The 26,771-nt window shown below is 43.8% G+C and overlaps 1 protein-coding gene across 2 annotated transcripts in view; it reads left to right on the top strand.

Annotated features, from left to right (window-relative positions):
* Positions 1–3,540: 3,540 nt before the first annotated feature.
* The window catches only part of sorl1 (sortilin-related receptor, L(DLR class) A repeats containing), a 91,801-nt gene continuing 68,570 nt past the window's right edge, over positions 3,541–26,771 (top strand). The window contains exons 1-2 of one of the 2 annotated variants that reach the window (XM_076892086.1): positions 3,541–3,885; positions 26,373–26,489. In XM_076892086.1, coding sequence (XP_076748201.1) covers positions 3,565–3,885; positions 26,373–26,489 — 438 coding nt within the window. In that variant the 5' untranslated portion in view covers positions 3,541–3,564. The remainder of the gene's footprint in view (positions 3,886–26,372; positions 26,490–26,771) is intronic. The other variant, XM_076892085.1, reaches the window with a different exon arrangement.

A 26,771-nucleotide genomic window follows, 5' to 3' on the forward strand; every position in this document is an offset into this window, starting at 1 on the left:
CTTATCAGCAGTCACATCATCAATAAACACTGGTGACCTGGTTACACTGGCAGCATGACGTGCCCATACATGCAACAATGCTGCTGCGTTACACAGATAATGTGGTCTGCTTTGAACCATGAGCCGTTTCACTCCTCCAGATTTTTCTCTTCTCATTGCTCTTCTACAAGTCGACGTTTGTTTCAGTTTGTTTCATCTGTCCAAAGATTTCTTTTACAGAACGGTGCAGATGTGCACTGCAAAGTCTGATCTGACCTTCCTGGTCTTAATCACCGGTTTGTACCTTCCTAAAAATCCTCTGCTTTCCAGTCGTGAAGGTGTCTCTTGATTGTGTAGACTTTGACAGGCATACACTCCTCGCTAAAGGGTGTTCTTGATTTGGTTAGATGTTTTGTTTTTTACTGTAATTCTGTCATCATGTCCTTTAGTTGTCTTTTGTGGTCTTTCATTCCTTCTTGGCATTGCTGAGCTGGTCACTGTTTTCATTCTTTCTAATAAGCTAAAGCTTTTGCTGTCTCTCTGACAGGTTTATTTGGGTTTTTAAAAATTCTGATATTATGTCTGCTTCATTTGTCATGAGAAACGAGAGGGCAGGCCATCAAACAGCTTGTCACTGAATTGGGGCACTGTGTATGAGCATTCTTGTTATTCTCTAACAGGTTCTGCAAAATATTTGCAAAATGAATTAAATTCAAGCTGAAAGTCTGCACTTTACTCACATGTTGATTATTTGACTTGCGGCGTGCAGCTCGGATCTCAGCTGACCCTTCTCACCCTGGACACAGTCTGTTTGACCTGCTCCCCTCAGGCAGGAGGCTCCGGTCCATTCGCACCAGAACCTCTCGCCATAAGAACAGTTTCTTCCCCTCTGCTGTTGGACACATGAACAATAACCATATGACTGTCCCCGCCACTAACACATGACCCTACGCTGTGTCACTGCATCATTCCATGTTTGGCACTGATCACCACCTGCACTCATGTATATATCTTTCAACGTAGCACTCTTAATTCTTACTCTCATGTGTATATCTCATGCACATATCTTTCCACGTAGCACTCTTAATTCTTATCCCCACTTTTATTTTTTCATGTCTATTTAAGTGTTATTTATGACACCATGTTTGCACTGAAGCACCGCAGCAATTTCCTAATGTTGTAAACCTGCTCAACATTTGGCAATAAACCCCATTCTGATTCTGACTTAAAATCCACAGTAGATGTTTACAAAAGCAGAAGAACAAGAATAACGTCTTTGTTCCAAACTTTATTCAGACCTTCAGTATTTATCCTTGCATGTTCACCTTTCACCTCTCTCCCCGATACTCACACACATCCATTCTGTCTTGCTCGTGCTGACTGTCCTTCCTCTTCTTCCCAGAGCATACCTCCACCGCTCCAGACTCTCTTCCAGCCTCTCCTTAGGCTCATTACAGATCTCAGTGTCATCTTCATATATCCTCCTCCACAGAGACGCCTGCCTGACCTCAGCCATCCTTCTCTTTCTCTCATTTTCTATATTGATCAGCTCCTCGAACTATTCACTTGTTAGCATATTTCCATCTTCATCATTAATCTAAGCTGCTTAATCTCTCTGTCTAGCCAATGATTCCTATTCTCCTTCTTTAGTGTCAGTCTAACATACCTCTCACTATAAGCCTCTGCTTTTGTCACCGTTCTCTTTGTTGTACACCTAGCTTCCCAGTACTCACGTCTACTCATCTCTTTGATTGTCACACTTTTTCTTCCCACCCAGAGCTTTTCAGCTCCTCCCTGAACTCTGTGTAATATTCGTCTTTCTTCAGCTTTCACCATTTAATCCTTTCCTCTGCTTTCATTCACTTTCACTTCTTGAATTGAAAGCCATCCTACAGACTACCAACCAAGCGAGCTCTCCCCTGATACCATCTTGTGGTCTCCTGTCTATTTTAGATTTTATCTTCTGCATAAAAATGTAGTCCACCTGTGTGCAGCCTCCTCCACTCTCATGTTATCCTGTCTCTGCCTCTTCTTAAGGTCAGTGTTCACAGCAACCATTTCCACCCATTTTGTAAAATCCACAACCATCTGTCCCTCTGTATTACTCTCCTTAACACCGTACCTATCCAACACTTCCTCATCGCCTCTGTTCACTTTATCCGATTTCTCCAGAATTCCTGTTTCATCAAACATCCAACCTGCGGGGCACGGATGCTGACATCATTCAACATCACCCTTTCAATTTCCAGCTTCAAACTCGTGATCCTTTCCGACACTCTCTTCACCTCCATAGTACTGTTCACATTTTCTTCCTTCAAGATTACCCCCACTCAGTTTCACTTCTTAACCATACTGTGCTCATTTACTGAGAGTGGCAGAACTGGAACTCCTGCATAAAATGAAAGCTAAGGGAGAACATCCAAGTCTACACAAAAGGGCCCTCCCTGTCTGTGTGAGTTCAATACCAGGACCTTCTTACTGTGTGGCAACAATAGCTGCTTAGCGTGAGGACAATGGTCATCAGTGCTGGGTGCCCATGGAGCTTTATATGTAAATGTGAGAGTAGCAATGATCCCTACAGCTAACTCAGAGCAATAAGACAAAAGATAAAGGCCTGCCGTGTGGTATCGTGGAACGTAAGTCTGCATCTCTTTCTTCTCTTCTTTCCCCCCTCACCCCCAAACCAGTGGCAGCAGATAGCTGCCCCTCCCTGAGCCTGGATCTGCCTGAGATTTCTTCCTTTTCTTCCCACCATTGCAAGAAGCCTGCTTATGAGCTCATTTGAGTGTTGTGGGATTTCTCCAGAATACTGTTGTCTTCACCTTACAGTATAAACCACCTTGACGTGTCTGTTGTTGTGATTTGGTGCTATACAAATAAACCTGAATGAAATTACACTGAATGTCTTTGGGTGCTGTGAGTGTGTTTGACTGTTTGGCAAAGCCCTCAGCCATGAATAAAAGCACAATGTGAATGTGAGACTGTGTCACTAATGAGAGCTCAACTAGTCACAGATTAATTTACCACCAGAACGTTTAATGTGCTACAGCTACAATATATTTATTGTTGAGGTGTAAGTGGTACCTTTACGGTCTGGTTGTATTTCTGTAATGTTTTGTGCGCTACAGCGTCATAAATGTCCCCTTTGTAAAACACCGTTTTCACTAATAAAAACGATGCTGATGTGTTTGTGCGAAGTAAAGAATTTACACGATAGTACTGCTTGCTGATACGTGTTACATAGCAGTCTGTGTTTGTATGTGCACGGCTTTGGCTCGGGCTTTCTACATTTACAATACCAGTTCATGTACCAGGCAGGCTATAACGTTTGCTGTTGCGTTGTTTTTTATTTGCATTTGTCAGAGTTGTCGTTGTGTAATTCGTGTGCCTCCTTAAACAAATGGCGTGGACACCGGGAGGCTTGTTCACAGCCTTTGCGTGTGATACCGATCCAGCAAAAGCATATTTGAAGCTGAGAAATGTGGTACTTCCTGAAATTTCCCATGGCTTGCGAATGTAGCAGTGGCTGCCAGTAGAAGGAGCTCTTCGGTCTTACCTAATCCAAAAGGCAAAACATACACAAACATGGCGTTATCACGAGCGGGCGAGATGCTGTCCTCTCTTCGCTGTTTGTTGTATTTATTGGTCCTCAGCGTGGCAGGAATAAACTCGTCGACTCTTCGTCTTCATCCTGAGCAGCGTTACATGCTGCCGCAAAACAGAGGATTTTTCACAATAGAAGCAAGTGAGGCTTCACTGCACGGAGATGGAGGTGGCTCCGCGGCTCGAGCGCTGCATCTGCCCGCTCGCAGTGGAATCGAAGGCGGGTCGGTCTCCAGCGTCTACCCGCAGCATCGAAGTCGCCGGAGCGCTGGTAAACCGGCGATGCCAAAGGTGTACGGCCAGGTAATATAACACATTAACTGCGTGATACCGCTCACTTTGACGCGCACATCGAGCTTCACCTCAGCCTGACCTTACTGGTATGGGTGGCGTAAAGAAATTACGCACTGTTGTTTCCGAAGTAGCATCAATTCCTGCACCTTATGCTTGAAGCAGGCTCCTGTTGTGTGGGGGTCGGTTTACCTGATGCCTTTAAACGTCACACCGGCAGTGTAACATTACAATTCACTAAACGTTCATTCAAATGAATGTAATTGGTCAGCGGCAACCTGTCCGCGACACTTTCGACTGTCGCTGAAGAAACGAGACAAAAGTAAGACACTGCGTATGTTCAACGGAGTTCCCGAAACATCTCCTTTGTCGTGCCAGGGAACGGAAGCGTAACAAGACCAGAAAAGTGAATTAGGCAGAGGGTTTGGTGTCAGTGTAAGGGGACTGGTGCTAACGCTAGGTGCGAAACAAATGTCCGTGTCTTTACCTGCCGTCTCCGGGGGGTGGGCTGAAGTGAAATCACCAAACGTGGATCCCATACAAAGAGCCCACGGAGGCAGACAGAGCAAGAAATTCCAAATTTTAAGTGGAATTATGCGTGGAGCTCTCCACACCCCAGGTCACTGACCTCAGTTTGGCTAAATGTAAAAGCAAATGTTTTCCTGGTGATTTGCACCTTTGGGCCACTTCCACAGCTGCTGCATTGGTTTGTCCACTTATCTGTGTCCTTGCCCCCCTCGCCCATAGTATTCTTTGCTAAGGAGAAGGTGGAGCCCAGTAATGGTTAACTACAGTGCTCTTAAGTGCTATTATAGCATTGGTATTCATTACAATGCATTGTAATAAATATAATGCTATTGCACTCTTTGTTGTCTTGTGGGATTATACAGTTATTGAGCATGCACAGACGACAGCATGATGAAGGTTGTTTAATGAAGCATTACAGCTTCAGTTGTGCTAAGGGAACACAACTGACAGGAAAAAACAGCTCACTTCCACTAAAGAAAAAGGAATTCATCACCGTGGTTCTCTATTTCAAGTATGATGAACTTTGCTGGAAACCTTTTCAAGTCAACTGGCTTTTATTGTCATCTCAACCACGTACAGTGGTACAGTACAGCTTGAGATGATACAGCGTTCCTCCGAGACCGCGGCACTACATATTACATACAACAGACGAACACAGGACTATGTAAAGTGCAATGTGCAAAAATTGCAAAAAAAACCCCAAGACAAGAGCCTGCAATGGAAATGTGCTAAATACTGAGTATTGTGCAAAAAGTAACTTGGTGCCTGAAGGTGTGTGTGTGTGATCCCAGTCACTGAGTGTTCAGGAGTCTGAACACCTGCAGGTAAGAATCTGTAGACTGTCGTCCTGCAGTATGATAGTAAACAGGAAAACTTTGGGTTCAGTTCTGAAAGATGAACAACATAACATCATTGTTTAAAGAAAACTTTTTATTATATTCCATATTTTCACCAACCTGCCACATCATTCTTTGTGAGGGGCAGCCAATCAGAGCAAAGGGAGGGGAAGAGAGCTAAAACACCTTTGGTCAGACAGTGGATCAACTGAGGGGCTCTGCTAAGGCTCACTATAAGATGCATAAGGATCATTTTCCAATGAGGCATACAGATAAATGTAAAAGATCCAGAGAATCAAATGGCTGTAAATTTAGGAAACAAGTCAAGTTACTCTTTTGAAAAAGCAGCAGAAAAAAGTTGGAGTGTGAAAACAAATATTGTTTAGTGTTTAATCGGTGGCAAAATGTATATATTGGTTTTCAAGGAACAGATAAAAGTATCTGTGTCTGTTTAAAAACCCAACGAATGCTTTGTACGAGAGAAGAGAGGCAAATGGACGTGTCCACGAGTTGTCATCGAGCTGCTTTCTCGTGCTGACTGACACTTCTGGTGATGCCTTCAGTCAAAACACAGCTATAGCCTCCAGAGAGTCACATCGGGATCATGTTTTGTCACTGGTGAACGATAAGGCTGGAGGAGGTTGGCTGGTCGAGTGTTTGCTCCTCAGCTTGCTGTCCCCGTTGGCTTGTAGTGGTTTGACTAAACTTGTTAAGGTCCTCGAGCAGGCATTGTAATTAGAGGTAATGACTGTCTGAGTTGGGTGCAGTGTGCATACTTGATCGTGAATCTGTTCACCTAATCAGCCTCGACTGTTGGAAGATGAGAATATCACAGGTTTGGATGACGGCATTAATGTGAAAGTCAGATGGAGCTGTGGACAATGGCAGCTTTATGTCAAACCAGAGTTCACGGCAGGAAGTTTCAATGTATTTTCTCTGTGTCCGAATGCGGGAAGCTTCCCTCATTGTGTCAGCCATGACCAAGCTAGAATGGTGAAAGCTTGAAAGCTGTGCTATCATTATTTCCCAGTCTTAGTAAGTCTTCATATCTAAGGACCTTCACTGGGCAAAATTCCTACTAAACTTCTAACACAACCCACCTGCTTCAGCGCTCACATGCTCTCTTGAAACAGTGTGTTGTCCTAGAAGTGCAACACTTCAAACAGCTGCAGTTTGTCTGATTTGCTAAAATTGATATTAAATAATTGATAAAAATGCAGAAACACCCAGGAGTTCACGATAGGACTCAAGTTATTAAAAAATAGAAAATGCTAAGATTTTATTAGGCTGCAAATGTGTTCAAGGTATTTTTTTTATTATTCATTGATCTGCAGAGTCTCACTTATTTAGTCTTTAGGTTTCTGTTTTTTCATATTTGATAACCTCGAACTAGAGTGTATTTGGTTTTAAAACCACTTAAGGGACACTTAAACTATGTAGAATTACACTTTTTTTGTCAAAGTTAAAAAAATGTTGCGTAATTCAGCACCTGAGGCGCTGCAGGTTCACACATCTGGATCTGAGCAGTGTTTTCTGTCTGTCTGTGAACAGCATTAGTCATGCCTCTGTTATTATGATCGATCATAACAGCACTACAGCGTTTTACATGGTATAAAAGTGTCGTAAAAAATATCATTATGGTAATATTATGATTTTGCCAAAATTAACTTGATCTAACTTTGAGGTTAAATCAACCAACCCTTCTTTCCACTGATGCTCTGTGGGTTGGGCTTTGGCTCAGCCACTCAAGGACTGTCACTCATTGTCCTGAAGCCATTCTATTCTTCTTCTAGCTGTTTGCTTCAGGTCAGGATTAAAAGTAAAGTTAAAGTAAATAAAACTGTACAAACTGCTGTCAGAGAGTTCCAGAGTCTGGGGGCCAATGTAGCTCTGTCTCTTATAGTTTTCAGCCTCATATGCTGCACAGCCAGCAGGACCCTGATCACATGACATCACGGGTAGGGATGCTAATCGAGAACCGGTTCTTGTAGCGACCCAGTTCTCGGTAGTTCAGTTTCTTTGAATTTTTAGTCTGTTTATCGATTTATCCGTTCCACTTGCACTTCACTATACACTACAAGTGATTTCAGTTCATGTACCAGTGAAGGAAAATAGTGGGTCAAGAGCACAGGTATGATGACGATGGTGAAGTGCAAACGCTCTGTGCAAGCGTCTGCACAGACGGCATGCTGAGGCTAAGCTAGCCAAGAATCCAGAGTGATGTTAAAGCTGACCCAGCCCTGCAGACTCACCTCCAACTTCAACAGGTACCAAACTGTTTCTACTGGTTTCTAAAGTAGAATCACCGTGGTGATGGCTTTGAAGTCTGTTTGTGCTGGTTTCATTCCTGCTTTGTGCTGTAAACTTTGCATTAATGGCTAAATACTAAATGGCGTTGTTCCCGCTGGTGCAGGGTCCGCTCTTCAGCAAAGGTTTCTCCACTTGGTTCTGTCCAAGGCGTCCTCAGGTGATGCGTTGACGGTCTTAATGTCTTCCTAAATTTTGTCCATCCACTGTTTCTTCGGTCTGCCTCAAGGCCGGCGTCCTTCTGGGTCGGTCCTCATAGTCGTTTTTGCTACAGAGTTCTCATCACTTTGAATCACGTGTCCATACCACCTCAGGCGGGACTCAAGCATCTTTTCCTTAATTGGGGCTACACCTAGTCGCTTCCGTATGTCTTTGTTCGTAACACAGTCCCATCTTGTAATTCCCAGGCTCCATCGAGAATGCGCATCTCCAATGGCGTTTAGGGCCAGTTCATGTGTGGTCAATGCGGGCAACATGCAGAGTCATACAGGGCTACTGGGCAACCACCGTTTTGTAGATTTTTCCCTTAAGTCGATCTGGCACTCTTCTGTCACAAAGGACACCAGTGACTAGAGCAGGGCGATATGACCAATAATATTTATCATGATATACATTTGAAAATTTGTTTCAATTCCTTGGAATCGTTTGCCACTTTTAAAAACGATTCCCTTATCGATTCCAGTCGCCCCGAATAACGTCATCACGTTGAGTAGCGTCTTTTACCCAGTAGGAAACACGGCGCCTGAGCGGCACAAACGCTCAAAAGTTTGGTTACACTTTATGAGAAAGGATGACAACAGGGCAACGTGCAATACTTGCAAAGTAGAGATTTCATCAAAGGGAGGAAACACTACGAACATGCAAAAGCATTTGCTCAAAAAACACGCGATTGCTTTCAACGAATGTCGTGTTTTTGATCCGCTCCGGACTAGCGAAGCTCAACCCAGCAGCAGCGATAGCGTTTCCACGTCCTCTCCCGTTAATACTGCAGGTAACTAATCAATTAGCATTGCATATTATGTTAGCGCGATTTACCTTATTACAAAACCTGCTATTACTGTGCGTTGCATTTAGATAACCATGATGAGAGAGACAGAGTCTGGCTCAGATGCTGGCAGTTCTCACTGCAGTCTACCGGTAGCGTCTCCTTTCAGGCCAGGATAGACGAATGTCACCCAGCAGTGTCTAAGTTTGTGGTCAAAGGCTTGCACCCATTTGCCACAGCAGATGCCCCCGATTTCACTTTGGTAAGTGAATGTGTTTAATTGTAGGCAGGGACATTACTGGATATTCTTGTGTAATTGCTACAGAATAATTTATGTTAAACTTTGTTATTGCTACAGGAGAATATTTATTTTATTATTTTACATATACTTTTTTTTTCCTGGGGACCCTGTGACACCCCATTGAAGAGCCGTAGGCTGGATCTCTTAAGATCTCACTGTTGGGTTTGTAAGGCCATGTTACTCCTAAATTTCTATCTTGTTCAAAGAGAAGATATAAAACAAAGTTCCAAGCTAATCGACTTTAGTGTTCTCCTTTTAAAAAAGAATCAATAAGAGAATCGATAAAGAATCGAATCGTTAAACAGAATCGAAAATGGAATCGGAATCGTGAAAATCTTATCAATACCCATCCCTAGCCGTGATGGTATCCATACAAAGGATAAAGAGGAGGGGTGATAAAGCTGATCCTTGGTGGACTCCGACGCTAACTGGGAAGGGAGGTGATAGTCCAGCGGCGCATCGGACTGAACTGGTGACGTTGTCATAGAGGAGCTGTATCCATTTGACATACACCTAAGGGACACCATGCGATCTTAAGAAGTGCTATATGAGGTCATGGGGTACCCTGTCGAAAGCCTTTTCAAGGTCTAGGAAGGCTGTACCGTCTTGTTCTTTTCCCTTTGCTTCTCCAGCAGGAGGCGGGCAGCGTGTAGCGTCAGTTGTTCCGCATCCCTTCACGAAACCGCATTTGGTTGACAATTTCCCGAAGACGTGCATTGATGACTCTTTCGAATATTTTCACCGTGTGACATAGTAGGAGAATAGGACGATAATTTAAGCATTCGGCTACATCCCCTTTGTTCTTCCATATGGGTATGGTAATACTGGTAATACTGGTTGTCCAGACCTTCGGGACTTCCCCTGTGCTGAAAGTCTTGTTAAACAATTCTGTCAGGATGGCCATTCCCGGTCGCCCGAGAAGCGACCGGGAATGGCCATCCAAAGATAAGGGACCCATCAGATGCTGAAATGGCCAAACTGGTCGGGACTGGTCCAGTGTGATTCGTGTACACTCTGGAGCTGGTTTTCCTTGCAGGTCTCTCTGCATTTATTCTTCTCTGACCAGCTTTGCTGTTGCGTCTGCTTCGGTTGGGATATCGTCTGGTCCAGTTGCTGCTCCAGTAGGAAGATATGTTTCAATAACTGTTGAAATTGGTCTGAAACTGCTAAGAAGGCTTGACCTTCAGTTTGAATTTAATTTTTCTAAGGGACCACAAGATGAACCACGAATGTTGTGGAGGGCAAAACCAATAAGCTGAACTCAATTCTGCTCAATATTAATTTGATCTCTACATAAAGTGTTACTGGTAAGAACAGATGTTACGATTAGGCAATGAAAGGTATATACTATACTAGGGTATAGTAAAATGCCAACGTTTTATCAGCATTTAATCAAAATGAAGCCTTAAAATTTCAATGACTTTTAACTTTAAGAAGCTTTATTGTTAGAGCTGTTCTTTAGTCTGTTTTGGGCTTGAACAAGTACTTTAAAGTCAGCATCACTGTCTGATGTGGAAATTCGAAGCACAGTCGTATCAACAGGAAATGCCAAATCTGCGTAGCGCTCAGAAGCAGAAGACAATGTCATGATCTTGCTTTTCACAAAACTCTTACATTTCGGCTCTCTGTTTATTACTTTGTCCAGGCTGAGCCGTCTAACAGCTGAGGGGTGGCTTCTGTCTCCCAAAGTGTACCAGACTGTGATTAAGTCCTCTGTCCTGATCAAGTGAATTATTATAATTACAACACCAACACCATGGTTAATTTTTAGCACTGACCGACACAGCACCTCCTCATGTATAATACGGTTCAAAAACTCCAATTTTATTTCTCCATTCATTTCAGTCTCTTTATCTTTACGTGGTTGAAAAGTCGAACATTCACCCATCGGTTGTAACACGTGACTGTTTGTCAGGTGTAACCAAGCATGCTGTCATAGTCCCTTTGATTCAGTGCATTTCTGCCATCTCCCTGTAATTTCAAACTCATTGTTATCACATGTGCAAGCTGGGATATGAGTAACTGGGTTTAGTCATGGACTTCACAGGTCTCGTCCAGAGCCAAAAATAAAAAGTCAAAATGATCTGCTTGGCTTTTAAACAAAGCTCCAGATTTCCTGCAACGTCCTCGATCCGTCTTATGGTTTGCCTGGAGAGGGGCAGAGTCTCAAATGCTTCTTATTTCTCAGGGGATATCAATGCAGCAGAGCTTAACAAAGATAAGGGACCCATCAGATACTGAAATGGCCAAACTGGTCGGGACTGGTCCAGTGTGATTCGTGTACACTCTGGAGCTGGTTTTCCTTGCAGGTCTCTCTGCATTTATTCTTCTCTGACCAGCTTTGCTGTTGCGTCTGCTGAGAATCATTTTTAACTTGATGCTCCCATCAACAGTCTCATTTTCAATGCACAGCAATGAGCCAAACTGTTAAAAACACATCTAATATTATCTAATATTACATAATTTTAAGGACTGACATGAGCATGCACTACAACCTGCAATCCACTTCCTGGATGGTTCTGTGCTCAGCTGGATCGTTAGTTTGAATTTCAGGCTGAGAGTAAGGGAAACATCAAACTTACAAACCTCACTGAGGTGCGGTGGGGCTCTCCCACACCCATGTCACAGGTTTTTTGTTTTTTAAACATACACTGAGACGTTGACACAGAGAGGAAATAAAACATGTTGTCATAGATTACTGTCTGGTGGTGTGCACGGCTAGTACATTAGATGATCAGTTGTTGGTGTTCACCTGAGATATTCACCAGTTAAAGTGATTATTCATATTTTCTTAATGTCTGTTGATTGTTATGTATCTGTACGGCAGGATGCAGCAGCCTCTGTCTCAGGAAGTTGTGAAAAAAACTGTGAAGTAAAACAGATGAGAACCACAGTAACCAGTGTTGGTCGGCAGTGCTTTGATGTAGAAAATCAACCTTTCTTTGTAGGCTGCAGCACAGTGCTGGTCCTCATTCAGTGCTGGAAGCTAACCTGCAAAGAAGGCTTCTGCTGCTAGCATTCACACTAGTCACACTCAGCAAACTAATCTGACCAATGAGCCGCCTGCATTTCAGTGTTAGGACTTGCTTAAAATTCTGATTAATGAACACATAAAAATTACACAGACAATTTTAAACCTCATACATTAGACTGGACGTTGGACTTGCAGTGTGTATTTTTGTTACCTAGTGCCACACAATAAGACCAGCCCAGGCATGTCTGAGAGCAGGAGCCATGTTTCAGGCTTCAGTGTAGTAAAAATTGAGCTGCTTCTACAGCCTGTGACAAAGCACCAAACATGCAAGAAAACTCTTACCACTAAAGGGGGAAGCGACAACCGCTGAGCCAAAAAACACACTGCTAAAGACAACCAAGCTAGGAAGGAGGCGATGCTAACAGCTGGTGATGTAAGGCTGAAGAGTAAACCAAACATCGCTGTAGCATTTGCTATTTACACTCTAAATCACAGGCGGAGCAAATGGTGGATGGAAATTACTGATGCAGTTATGTGGTGGTAAAAGCAGCTGGTTAAAAAGCTCGACAACGTCCCAGGTAGAAAATATTTCTCACTTTTATTATGAGGCAACATTGTGCAGGCTCCTGGGGAATTACAAGAAAAAACTACTTTAGTTATTGTAAAACAGGATTTACCAACACTTCCAGGGAAAACACTGCCTAACTTTAGCTTATGCTGTGTCGCTGCTGTTGCTGCCGGCACCTCGTGGCATCAGTGACAGTGGAAACCAAGGATGGATAATGCTGTTTGTTTTGTTAGCACAAATCAATGCTGCTATCTGCAAGCTGCAGTCACTGCAATTTCTTTCTCTAAGTCATCATAAATATAATTATCGCAAATGTCCTTGAAAGTTTTTGATTTTCATTGTGGATTTTAAGGCTACATTTTCCATCTCGAGTTGATTCAGACAGACGTTAAGCTGCTGGATCTCACACAGCACAAAAGGAATGTGCTTTGTCAAGCGATTTGTGGGTATTTTGAGCGTAGACAATTCAAAAACAACAATCGGGGACAATAACCACAGTTTTGATCTTTGAGACTTTGCTCTACACGACTGTTCTGTTTAAGAAGTTGGACAGATGTGCACAGAGAGACCAATAAATATGTCACACAACCGAACTGACGGGGCGCTCACTTTCTCACTTTAGACATCCCGTACATTTCAATGCCCCCACACCGCCCATGTCTTCAAACTGCACTAGTGTGTGACAAAAACGTGCATGGTGCATGTGAGCTGCCCGATCAGCTGGAGTTGGTGTTGCGTTTACAGCAGCATCGATCTCTCCACCCTGAAAGCAGTAGACGCGGTCCTCTGAGCAACAGCGCGCCTCTTTACGCTCTGCTCTGATGCTTGTGTGCTGATTCTGGTGCTCAAACCCTCTTTAAAATTCACCACACTGTCTCACTGTGAGCTGTCTGCACGCAGCCCACTGTGTGTGCATCTGCTCCGGTATGAAAACGACTTCATTGGTTTTTATCTGGTCGAGTTTGTAAAGCTGCTGTAAGACGTATCAAGCAGAGCCTTCTCGGTGTGGGCCAACTTGGGCCCATGTCTCAGTAGATCTTTGTAGCATTCATCATTTTCTATCGAGTGGTGGCATACCACACAGTAACAAGGATGTTCAACATTATCATTTGCCTGCCTTTCATTTGCTTTCATGCATTATTTTGGTGTGGAAGTTCTGGAACACCTTGCTTTGTGAGTCTGCAAAGAACTCGGAGGTCTGCAGTCACACTGGGAGGAGAACAGGGGCTCAGTTGTGTCTCGTCCCTGTTGCACTAAACCACCGGCCGGCCTGAGCATGGACACTGGACAGTCAGCTCGAGGTGAGAGTGCAGCGAGACTTCTCTGCCGGCCAGTCCTGCAGAGATGATGTCATTGTTTCAGTCGGGCTTCGTCGACTCTCTTGGCCACGCTGCCACCCCCTAACGCACACACACAGCTGAGCTGAGGAGTGGGGAGGGTGGAGAATGGGCTGAATGCCCGTGCATATCGTTGGTGCAATCCACTCCTTGGTACTACCAGACACTGAGCCGACCGCCTCCATCCTTCCAAAGAAATATGAAAGCACTAGAAGGGTGGGAAGCAAATGTGAGCGTTTAATAGAAATCTTTCATGTTTTTCCTTTCATGGTGGCGAGATACTTGGAGCAGTTAACACTTTGTTTTTGTGTGTGTGATTTCTTAATCCAAATTTTGACTGAAAAAATGAGGTATGTACAAGCACCACAAGAATATCAGTGCCATGCAGACTGCTTTCTGTCATAAAGCCCACTCGCGAGGCCCTGCGGTATTATAATTATATACTTCAGCATCCACTTTATGACAATAACTAACAGAGCGGCGGTCTCGTCCAGCTCCACCATGTTGAAGTGCAGCACTCGACCTGAGTATAGTGGCACAGGATGCTCTCCACTTGTTGTAGCTTCCGGTTAGTGCAGCTCTCGGTCCAGAGCTGCTGTCTCTATCCACGGTTCAAGACTGTGGAGCTGCACTCTGTCTAACAGTGGACGGGAGTCTTCTCCATCAGAGTCTTGATCGTCTGTCCAGGAGAAGCTCAGAATGTTCAGCTGCTGCTGAGCGTTTATGAGGAACAATGTTGATGATATCTTTTGTAGGACGGAAAAAAAAAAGCTGAAGTGAGTAACTGAACCTGATCTCCGTGTGAACTGCTTGTGTCTGATGGTGCTGTTCTGAGTACATTCCAGCTCCTGGAGCTTTTGTCAGGAATGTTGAAGATGGATTTCTTGGTGTAGGGTTGCAGAGTTATGTTCATGTATGAACATGGGTAAAACTGCACAGCGGCGTTCAAACAGGCAAAGGGATCAAGTTGAGCTGTGTCCTGTAGTCAGATGTTGGGTGGTAGAGCGCAGTCTATGCACGTGTCTGCATTTACCCAGGGAGCAGTCTTTACACTGGGTTACCTCTTTGTCTGGATCTTGTTTGATTTGAATGTTAATGTTTCACTCGGTGCTAATCCTGCTCTGCTGCTGTGTGTGTGTCCTGCTCCCAGTGACTCATGCATAAGCCTGGTTTGCTGTATTTCACCTCAGCCTGTATGAGGCTGACACGTCTCATACAAAGCACCAAACACTGCAACAGCATGTGCCACATGAACCATTTCTCCACCTGGATGATGTGATAAATAGACTGGTTTTTATATATAGTACACAATAGGGCAGGGCAATATGGACAAAACTATTTATCCCAATATATATTTGAAAATTTGCGATATAACTGACGCGAGACAAAAACAAAATACTTTATAACTCCACAACTTTATTAGTGCAAAAACCCATCAATTCTTTTTCACTTAAACAAGCAGCTGGTTTTTATGTACATTAAAGCTTTATAAAAATGTAACAGTGCAAATGCAAATTCATTGCTGACAGTTTAACCAAAAGGGATTTCCAACGGAAATGGGCTGACACATCCTGAGCATAACCATGTATAATATCCACTGAAGTTAAAAAGAGGTGCTTTGCAACATTAAACTGCAGTGTGCAGTACGTATTTTTCGGACCATAAGGTGCACGGGATTATAAGGCACATTAAGCGAAACAAAGCAGTCAGATAAATCAAACTTTATTAAACTCATTCTTCTTGCTTCCTCCACTTCTGTACCATTGATTCATTAATGCTGTATTCTATCACAGCTGCTCTATTCCCATGTTGTTGCAGTATATTAATGACTAACCTCGTGTTGTGGATGGATTATCTCAGTTGTTCTCCTGACTGAAGTTTGGTCCGTTTACAGTATCCTGCCATGCGATTGCATTTGTCTCTAACCATGAAGAACCTTCACGTTAACTTTTATAAGTGGAAAAGTGTTAGTGTTCGTCCTCCAGCTTCACTGTTTATGTTATGCTAACATAGCTGTGTCGCTAGCGATCACGTAGCACATCATTATATAGCAGCTAGCCCAGCTTCAGTAACCCTACAAACGTCACTGCTGTTTAGTTTCCTGTCTTCATTTATGTTGGAAGTGATAGCAGAGCTGTACGTTTGAATTTTTTCAGAAATCTCTCAGTCAGAACATGCTATATCATGCTTAGGTAACTAGCAAAACTAGCGCGCTAACTTCCAGTAACTTCCTGCTAACTTCTAACTCCGTGAAATGTAATAAATTCTGTTTTCATGGATGCCTGGATGTTAAAATTAATTGTTACACCCGATAAAGCAGCAAAGCTGATGATTTTATTAAAGATGAAAGAATTTAGACAGATTTTAACTCTCAGTGATGCTGCAGTGTTCGTTTGACTTTGGGACTTGAAGCAGACGGAGTTTTGGACCCAGATTACTCCCAGATTTACGAGCATCCCCTAACCCGACAAATAATAATAATCATAATAAAAATATTGGATTGCATTTATATAGCGCTTTTCGGGACCCCTCAAAGCGCTTTACAATACCACTATTCATTCACTCTCAAATTCACACACTGGTGAAGGCAGCTACAGTTGTAGCCACAGCTGCCCTGGGGCGCACTGACATACCAACCCGTTCTCACTCCCAAAGCGTAACATTTTACGCTAGGTGACAAATCGTCACCATATTACGTTTTCGGCTACCCACCACGTTCCTAAATGACGACCTCGGAAAAAGAGGAAATATGAGAACCGTCTGGACTGAACCTACACATGTTCGCTCTTTTTCTTCAAATCGCTTAGAAACACGCTATTTAACATCATTAAAGTCCTGGTTAAGGTCAGGAATAAGGTTATGGTCAGGGCTAGGGATAAGGTTAGGTTTAGGGCTGAAATACAGGGCTGGAACGTCTACTACCGCGGGAGCGTCATTGCACTGGATTCCAGCAATAACCCGCCGCGTACCATAAGAACGCCGAAGGTCTCCTTTCGCGTTCCTCAGGAACGCCGCGGGACGTGACAAAACGTCGACATGTTACGCCTCGGGAGTGAGAACGCTCTGGACATACAATACAGCAATAACAACGGCCGCTTGCATGTTCTACAAAAAAAATGTGCTTTGTTGTGTATCTGACGGACAAACACCAAACCAGTTCCACATCACTGAAGTTGCAGCGTTTTTACAAACCAGTTCTGGTTCATTTCTTTCACTCAACGATCCGCCTTTCTTATTCTCTGTTGCCGCCATGCTTTTTGGCCATGTGCGTATGAAAACAAAGGCACTGCACATGCGCGTTTTACTCATATTCTGTTGCGATATTTTATTTTCTTATTGTTGCCTAACATTGTATTGGTATTACAATGAATGATATGATATGGCCCAGCCCTACCGTGGAGCAATGACAGGAGGAGACTGGCCTAAAGGACAAAGTACATTTTTCCATCTTGCTGGCTGTGTGTGTTGTGTATGATGAAATGGCAGCAGGAGTGTGCTATGAAAGTCGGTGTGATGCTCGGGGCAATGTTCTGCTGCGTTCATGTGAACGTTCGACATGTAACCGGGAGTCGTAGTAAGTGTACTCCCTGATGGCCTCATTCAGCGGCGTGATGTGTGGCACACTGAACCAGGCAGGAGTGTTTGGAGGAACATGACAGGAACAGGCCTCCTAATTCCCAGATTTCAGTGTGTTTAAGCACATTGAAAAACAGCTGCTGACACAAGTTTCAGTAACAGTGGCACATTTTTCTGTCTGCTGCCAGTACAGGTGTGTCAGGATACAGTGCTGCTTGTTTCCCTGCACTAACGACAGCACTCTGAAGCAGGCGGTCTGTTGAACCACTGTTTATGTATATATGTGTGGATAATGTAAAGAATGAATTTCAGCAGCAGCTGCAGTAAATCCAGGTTGTTCAGAGTATTGTGGAATATGAGGAAAACAAAGTTGGAGCCTTATGGGTGTCTGTGAGTGTTGTCACTTGAGTTGGATGATTTTGGGGCCTTATTTTAAAAAGTGACTGAGCTCAACAGACCTCTGGAGCGTGCTCATCATCTCTGCTAACCCACCCAAATCCTTGACATAACTGTGTGCAGGCAAATTGAATTGTTGGTAATGTAGGCATGAGTAAGAAGTGGTTCTGGAATAAATGAAGATGCATCTGGTTCTGCTTATTAAACACAGCTCTGGTAATAGTAACGCAGTCTGATTCAAACGCTGGTTTGCGGTGTGAGTAAAGCGTTGCAGTGCTGATGTTAACCTGGTGCTTCATGCTGCAGGGTGAGTGACGGAGCCGCTCCGGTCTGTTAGCTCTCAGGGTTTCACCTTGGAGCGCTGGAGCTTGATGAGCAGCGAGAGCTCCTTCCCTTCTGCACGTTACGATGATTTGGTTTGCTGGTTTTACTGGATCCTGTTTCACAGAATGTGGAGGGTTAAATATGGAAAGCATCACGCATTGTCTGCGAAACACTGAGACGAGGAGCGCTGCAGTACAGTTCCCCTGATGGCTGCTTGCGACGCCCTCTCCTCTTCATCCCACAAAAAGTGGCCACATAACTGTCAGAAAGATTGATGGACGTGAGCATTTAAGGAGCTCCACGCTTCAGGACTGCCGGCCGTGTTGCAATGAGGAAGAAAAAGCAGGACAGGCAGTGAGTCGTGACATTTCACTGACCTTAGGGCGGCTTCATCAGTGTCCTAAATAACAACACAAAGATGGGATGTCTCTCTTCTGCTGTTACTAAGCTACAGCTTGCCCCCTTGTCAAAACTCTGAAGCAGTGCTGACGGTGTTTTTGTTTCCTGGACAGATACGAACTGGAACTGAGCAGGAGACTTACCATCAGCTGTTTCTGCACAATGTTCTGTAGGACAACAACATGACACAGACTATTCCTATGAAATATTACTGCTTTCTTTAAAAGGACAAAATCCTACAATTAAAAAAAATGTTAAAACTTAAGTCCACGGTAACCATGGTAACAGCAAGTGCTATTGAGTATGACAAACATCCAGTGAAGCTGTGGCGGTGGGTGGGGTAAAAGGTGGGTACTGAATAGGGCTGGGCCATATTATACCGTTCACGGTAATACCGGTATAATGTTAGGCAACGATAGGAAAATGAAATATCGCGATAGAATGGGAGTAAAACGCGCATGCGCAGTGCCTTTGTTTTCATACGCACATGGCCGATTGTTGAGTGAAACAGATGAACCAGAATTGGTTTGTAAAAATGGTGCAACTTCCGTGATGTGGAACTGGTTTGGTGTTTGTCCGTCAGATACACGACAAAGCACATTTTTTTGCAGAACATGCAAGCGGCCGTCGTTATTGTCGTATTTGTCGGACTAAGATGCTCTTAAATCTGGGAGTAATCTGGGTCCTAAACTCCGTATGCTTCAGGTCAAACAACACTGCAGCATCACTGAGAGTTAAAAACTGTCTAAATTCTTTCATCTTTAATAAAACGATCAGCATTGCTGCTTTACCAGGTGTAACTATAAAGTTTAACTTCCAGGCATCCATGAAAACAAAAGTTATTACATTTAACGGAGTTAGAAGTTAGCAGGAAGCTAGCGGAAGTTAGCTCGCTCGTTTCGCTAGTTACCTAAGCATGATATAGCATGTTCTGACGGAGAGATTTCTGAAAAAAATCAAACGTACAGCTCTGCTATCACTTCCAACATAAATGAAGACAGGAAACTAAACAGCAGTGACGTTTGTAGGGTTACTGAAGTTGGGCTAGCTGGTATATAATGATGTGCTACGTGATCGCTAGCGACACAGCTATGTTAGCATAACATAAACAGTGAAGCTGGAGGACGAACACTAACACTTTTCCACTTATAAAAGTTAACGTGAAGGTTCTTCATGGTTAGAGACAAATGCAATCGCATGGCAGGATGCTGTAAACGGACCAAACTTCAGTCAGGAGAACAACTGAGATAATCCATCCACAATACGAGGTTAGTCATTAATATACTGCAACAACATGGGAATAGAGCAGCTGCCAGAGAATTCAACATTAATGAATCAATGGTACAGAAGTGGAGGAAGCAAGAAGAATGAGTTTAATAAAGTTTGGTTTATCTGACTGCTTTGTTTCGCTTAATGTGCCTTATAATCCCGTGCACCTTATGGTCCGAAAAATGCGTACTGCACACTGCAGTTTAATGTTGCAAAGCACCTCTTTTTAACTTCAGTGGATATTATACATGGTTATGCTCAGGATATGTCAGCCCATTTCTACTGGAAATGCCTTTTGGTTAAACTTTCAGCAAGGAATTTGCATTTGCACTGTTACATTTTTATAAAGCTTTAATGTACATAAAAACCAGCTTCTTGTTTAAGTGAAAATAAATGGAAGGTTGTCTTTTTGCGCTAGTAATGTTGTGGAGTTGTATTTTGTCTCGCATCAATTATATCGTCGGTTATATCGTTATCGCAAATTTTCAAATATATATCGTGATAAATATTTTTGGCCATATTGCCCTGCTCTAGTACTGAATATAAATCCTCTTCATTAGTGTTGCAGAAAGCTGGGGGAGTAAATCTGTGCGCCCCCACAGTCAGCAGAGCTACAGAGTGACCTGCAACAGTTATGACGACTCTTACCGCTAACCCCGAAAACTGACATGGGTCAGATTAAAAGCCAGGCTTTTATTTTGTGTAACCGTGGGAAACGGAGCTGCCCAATTAGCAATGTTCTTGTTGTGTAAAAAGTGCTTAAGTGTCAGCACTGAAGCCATAAGAGTTTTTAAAGCTTGCATGAAGTTCTCTCGAGACTGCAGCCCGCTCACCTGTAATCAGCCGGCTGGCAGCTCCACAACATTTTTGTAGCCTGGTGTAAATTGTTGGACTTCCTGTCGCAGAGTCAGATCAACGGGGATATCCACCGTCTCAGCTGGAGGTAAACAATGCGGCTGTACATGCGGTGAAATGGCAGTGGGGGGCTCTGCGGAGGGATCGGCGTGTCTTAAAAAGCACTATAAAACATTTTACTGTGAGTTTCTGGGAACCCTCAAATATGCCTGTTGAAACCCTGATCTATCAGCAACAGGAAGCATGCGTGACGGGTCGTGTTACGGTCAGCTGAGCCTGAACCACAAAGCCTGATCTCTGCAGGGGTTCACCACCACTTCATGGAGCTTGGAACAAATATGCTGTGTTGCTGGGAGTTAGGGCTGCCACGATTAGTCGACTCGTCACGATTACGTCGACTATCAAAATCGTCGACGACTGATTTAATAGTCGACGCGTCGTTTGAAGCTTTGTAAGATCACAAAAGACGCAGGAATAAGTAGCAGGATTTAAGAGTGTAATAACGGACTGAAACAGAAGATGGCAGCACTGCATGTACAAGGATGCCAGCTGCCGTTAAACCCCGAAGAAGAAGAAGAAGAAGCTCTGTCCCAGAATTCATAGCGCGGCCCAGTTCAGTTTCCAACAATGGTGGCAGCTAGTTAGTTTTAATATTACTCTTATTATTCTTTCTGGGTCACAAAATAAACGTTTAACATATTTTCTTTTTTTTTTTTTTCTTTTCTTTTTTTTCGTTTAACATATTTTCAGGGCAAGGCTCACTAGAGCCGTGAAAACACCGGACTCCCGGCAAATCGTTTTCAAACCCACCGCCGTCTTTCGCTACTCAGGTTAAACATACATAAGTCACTTAGATAACTTAAAAATGTTGTTGTTTGGCTTTTTGTAGTATTTTATTTGTTGCTGAGTAAATCGGTTTGGCTGAGATTAAAGTTATAGTTTTTACGCAGCTGAATAAACCTCAAGCAGACAGCTGATTATCAGAAGTGTGAGATGCTCCAGAATTTACTCCGATGTCCTGTTATATTTTAGATAGCAAGGAGTTTATTAAACTTCACTGAAACAATCTGCAAATTTCATTAAAATTCAATAAACTATCATCTTGTCTTTACTTTTAGTTAGCACATACCTTAAACACTTCAAGCTGTAAGCTAATGATAGTTATATAAGAGCAGATGCTGCTGGTGCAATAAGCTGTACGTCCAATGGATGATGATCTGACTAGTCGACTATCAAAATATTAGGGGTGCAACGATACTCGTATCGATATTGAACCGTTCGATACAGTGCTTTCGGTTCGGTGCGCATATGTATCGAACAATACAAAATTTTAAATTTATTTGATCAACTTTCCTTCTGACGATGCTGTCTGTGTTGAGCGCTCAGTGGATCTGCACTCGACAGTGCAGCCTAGGCGGAGTAGTCGAACTCAGATTCACTGAGCGCAGGGCAAGCTAGCGAGACAGAACTTAGGCTCGTTGCAACATGGCAAATTGAACCTCCCCCACCCTCATTCAGATCTGGCGTTTGGAACTATTTTGGTTTTCATGTGACGTATGACCCTGAAGGTAAGCGCGTCATGGACTAAAGTAAAACAGTATGTTGGATGTGCCACGCAATGCTCAATTACATGGGTGGGAGCTAGTGTGTTAGCGCAGTTAGCTCGTTAATGTGTTGGCTGTCTAGCCCCATGCACGGGGCGATCAGGGGTAGCTCGTTAACGGAGATTTGCCGTGTTGTGGCGTTAACGTCATTTCAACGAGATTAACCTGAAAGCACTAGTGGGAACACAACGAATATGACTGCACATTTACTCCAACAGCATCCTCGTGCAAAGACAAGTGGAAGCAGACAAAAACAACAAGCATGCATGCTACAAACTTTACCCGAGTCATTTAGACAGCCGTTAGCACAGGATTCTCCTTATGGGGACCTGATATGTTTAATGTGCTGCTGAGAATATAGCCCAGAAGAAGTGGATAGTATAGCTTTTATTTTGAAAGAGACATTTCTCTGTAATAAACTCTCTTTTCCAAAGATGAGGGATTTCTCCATCAGATACAGGGCTCGCAAAATTTTTCCAGTCGGGCTACCAAAATCTATCTCTTCCCTGCCTGTCGGGCTATTGTAGGAAGGAAAAATATATGTCAATGCTTTTGCATTCTTTCGGAAATGTAGCTGGGTAATTATGTCATTGGCATCGGTGAGCCACTGTCAATATGTGACATATTGAAGTCGCGTTTGAATTTGCGCTTGTTTTTTGCTTTCACTTTGCAATCGCGCGAACTGTGTATAGAGAGCGACAGCACTGATCTGTGAGTGATGATAATTTGTGCACCAATTCCTCTGACATTGTCTTATTAATCGTTAGCTTACTATGCAAACATGACAAGTGAAATCTCCCGCAGCTTAAACATGTGAGAGGTTGATCGCGCAGAGAATCGCTGAGCTTATGTGAGTGTGTGTGTAAAAGCAGCAGGATATATATTTTAGTTCTGCTGAGCCAAATAAGACAGGTCAGGGTGAAGAAGTGACAGCCAAAGAAAAGCTTACCACAAAACGGAAAAGTTATGACAAATCAGACTATAAGGCAAAAAGAAAGTGCAGCTTTATGGTTTCATGGACAAAAGAATTTCTGTGGCTGCAATATGACGAGCTATATAACCAGGGCTGCACATAAGTGGTCCGCAGGTGCGCATTCGCTGTCAAAATAAAAAACGCGCACAAGATAAGAAGTTGCAACGCGTGTTTGCGTACATAAGATTTTCAGGAGGAGGACAGACATTTGTTTAGAACTCTTAAAGATGTCGAAGAAGCTCCTTTAAGCAATTACTGTGAGGTTCCTCCACCTCCAAAGAAATTTCAGGAGTCCGAACCACAAAAGAAGCGCGTATTCTCGGAAAAGTAGTTGCAGGAGGTGAGCTGGCTTCAAACAAATGATGAACGCACAGAGATGTGGTGTGGAATGTGCCGTGAAAATTTAATAAATGACAAATTAAAAAGGCATGAACATTTTTTTTTGTATCGAAAAAATATCGAACCGTGACACCAAAGTATCGAACCGAACCGAACCGTGAATTTTGTGTATCGTTGCACCCCTACAAAATAATCGTTTGTGGTGTATACGGTACACATGTTGTTGTCGTTGTGGTGCGTGCGACATGTGCAGTGGAGCTGCACAGCAGTAATCACCCATGGCGGGACCACCCGTACTGCTGAAGGTCTTCCTGCAATTTGCTGCAACCTGACAGACAATATTTATCTCTGGACTCATCGCTGCTCTCTGGATTCATGTGTCCGTCCCGAGAGCCCCTTCACCCCCTCACAGGGACCAGCGATGCCAAAAATACAGAGATTTATCGTTGCAACACCTCGGCTCCAGACACGGCCCAGACTTTTACCTGAGGGAGGCACGCTGAAGAAGACGGAGAGGAGGAGGAGATGACTAAAGCGGGTCTCAGTGAAGTTGACTGTGCCGCAGCGCCTCATAGTTGTCCCTTTGTTGGACCTTACATCAGGAAAAGGTTACATTTGTGTCTTGCTGGTGACAGACAGTCTAGCTCTCCAGGACATCTGTTCTGCTGTTTTCTGGTTAAATTATGCTAAAGAACAAATCTATCCTCGTACATCCTGCCTTTCGAGGCCGCCCCCTTAACTGCACAGCGAGCCTTGTTGCTGCAGCACTCTATAGATTTTTTAGACCGCTGTAGGTGGAGATATTAGCATCGCTGCGTTTGGCAGAATGCCGTCCAACACTGGCACAAACGTGCGAATATTAACAGCACGTGAGGCGTGGCAGTGCGGGCCGCACTGCCAGCAGTCGCTCTTTACTGCTGAAAAGTCTCAGGCTGAATATCTCATTAGGCCCGAGTCCTTTGTGCAGTCATAATTTTACCTTTTTGGCATCGTCGTCCTCACCGTTGTTACGGCGGTGGCAGCAGACTGGGTGGAGGGTTGTGTCTGATCACAGCTGACAGCGATACTTGTTGTTTGCTCCTCACTGAGAACTGCTAGAAAAATGCAGGGAAAGGCCTTTGAAGCAAAAAGGAGCCCTTCAGGCAGCCGGGCCCTTCTTAACATCATCAATAAAAGATGAGAAGAGGAAAGCAGAGAGAGCCAGCGACAAAGAAAGAGATGAAATCGCCTGGTTTTTTTATCATTGATCCAGGCGCCACGTGAGGTGCACCGAAGGAGATGGAGTTTGTGTTAAAGCAAGTTATTGGTCGGTCCTGTGCAGACGCACTGCTGGAGCACGATCAGCCAGATGTTTACGGAGTAAAAGAAAAGCGTGCTTTGCTCTGTGCTGCAGCTCCGTCCTCTGTGCCACGCTGCCGCAACGTCTTCCAAGAAACCGTTCAGACACGCCGTCTCGCTGGGTGTCCTTTCAGCACCACGAACAGGCCCTCTGCACTTGATTTTAAACGTGCTTCCACATACACCGTCCTGCTGTCCACAGATTGTGATGGATGGTTGTGCTCAAGCCCAAAGCGCCTTACTTTGAGATCCACGGACAGAGAGGATGAAAAATCACGAGTAGCTTCACTGTCCTGACACTGACTCGCAGAGCAGAACTTCAGGCGTGTCCTGAAGGTTGTGACGTGCACCTCTGGACTGACTGTCCTTAGGACGGTGGTCCTGCACCTGTGTGACCACAGACAAAAACTTTGTCCCTTCTTCAAACACGGTGGCAGCAGACACGACGACAGACCGTCGTCCTGCTACGAGGTTATTAAAAGAAACAATTGCAAAAACCTCCCAAAACACCCAGTGGAAGCTAGACTGGTTAAACTGGTGGAATCTGAATCTGCTTTGTGGTTGCGTGTTGCTCCGGGGCGGGGCTTCCCCCCTGTTGCTTCTCTTGTGTCCTTTTCATCTGCAGCTGCAGTTTGCTCTGCTGTCAGTTGAACAGCAGAACAGCTGGTGTGCTGATGATGACTGCTAGAGATGCAGATCAATGTCAGGAGTGGCCAAAATACATTTTTGGAAACTGACTCTTTGTTAAATACAAATAAATACATATAAACAAACGGAGACTATCAGCCCGGTGACTCCCGTTAAATGACACATGGGCCAGTTTTTCCCATGAAATATTGACTTGTGCTACTTTGATGTTGTTGCTAAATAAATCATTCAGATTGTGCACAGCGTATCTGGATTCACAGATTAAATGTGATTTGTCTCATTTTTGGAAATGTTTTGACAGACGCGGGCTCAACAGCCTGGGGTTATCTCAGGTCACGGCCTGGTTTGTTTGAATTCCTTACCGAGTTGTCATAAAACTGGGAAGCGGCTTCAGATCTGTGAGCTCCGTTGATCCTTATCTTTTTGCATCGTTTGACAGTCCGGCCGCCGAAGACAGAAAGTCGGTGTGAGGAGTCAGAGACGTGAGTTTGTGCCTGGCTTTGATTCAGCGCCTCAGATTCAAACCATATGCTGGCCTGAAGAAATGTCTGCATCCATCTTTGTGACTGTCAGCAGATCAGGATACTGTGTTAAACTCATCCGTCTCCTCGAGTGTCACGTGTCCACAGGGATAAAAACAATGGTGTTCTCATCAGCCTGTGCAAATGGGTACCCTAAAGTAAGACTACAGCTTTCCCGAGCCTTTATGGGGCCTTAAGCATTTTTTTTGTTTCTAATATTCAAAGAAATTTTAATATCAGACAAAGAGAACTTCAGTAAATTTTTAAATGATTATTTTACTTATTAAAGAGAAAAAGCCTCCAAACCGACCTTCAGTACCGTCACAGCTCTGTGTCCGTGTCATCGCTGGATATTTCAGCCCATTTAAATTTCAGATTGGAAAGGTTTCCTTGCACCTTATGTTCACTTTTTTTTCTGCAGGCCAACCTGAATGACTCTCACAACCAGATGGTCGTCCACTGGGCAGGAGAGAAGAGTAATGTCATTGTAGCCTTGGCTCGAGACAGTGCAGGAACCACTGGGTCCAAAACCAGCTCGGTGAGTACGCCTGAAAACATCCATGCATGTAACATGTAGGGTAGGAAACCTGGGAATACTAAAACCAGAAGGCCCAGGATTATTTCCAGTAGGCTCATACAGTGTTCAGGTTAGTCTCAGGCCTGGTTTTCCAGTTAAATCCCAGTCTGTAAACTGTCTGTGTAAATTAGCAGCGTAGCAGAAGGTTTGTGTTCACACTTGTTTAACATGTTTCTCATGATGGTACAAGTGTTGAGCTACACATTAATCGGTCCCATCTGCTACCTCAACACACACACACAC

Source organism: Maylandia zebra, linkage group LG14, assembly GCF_041146795.1.
Source record: "Maylandia zebra isolate NMK-2024a linkage group LG14, Mzebra_GT3a, whole genome shotgun sequence".
Classification (NCBI taxonomy): Eukaryota; Metazoa; Chordata; class Actinopteri; order Cichliformes; family Cichlidae; genus Maylandia; species Maylandia zebra.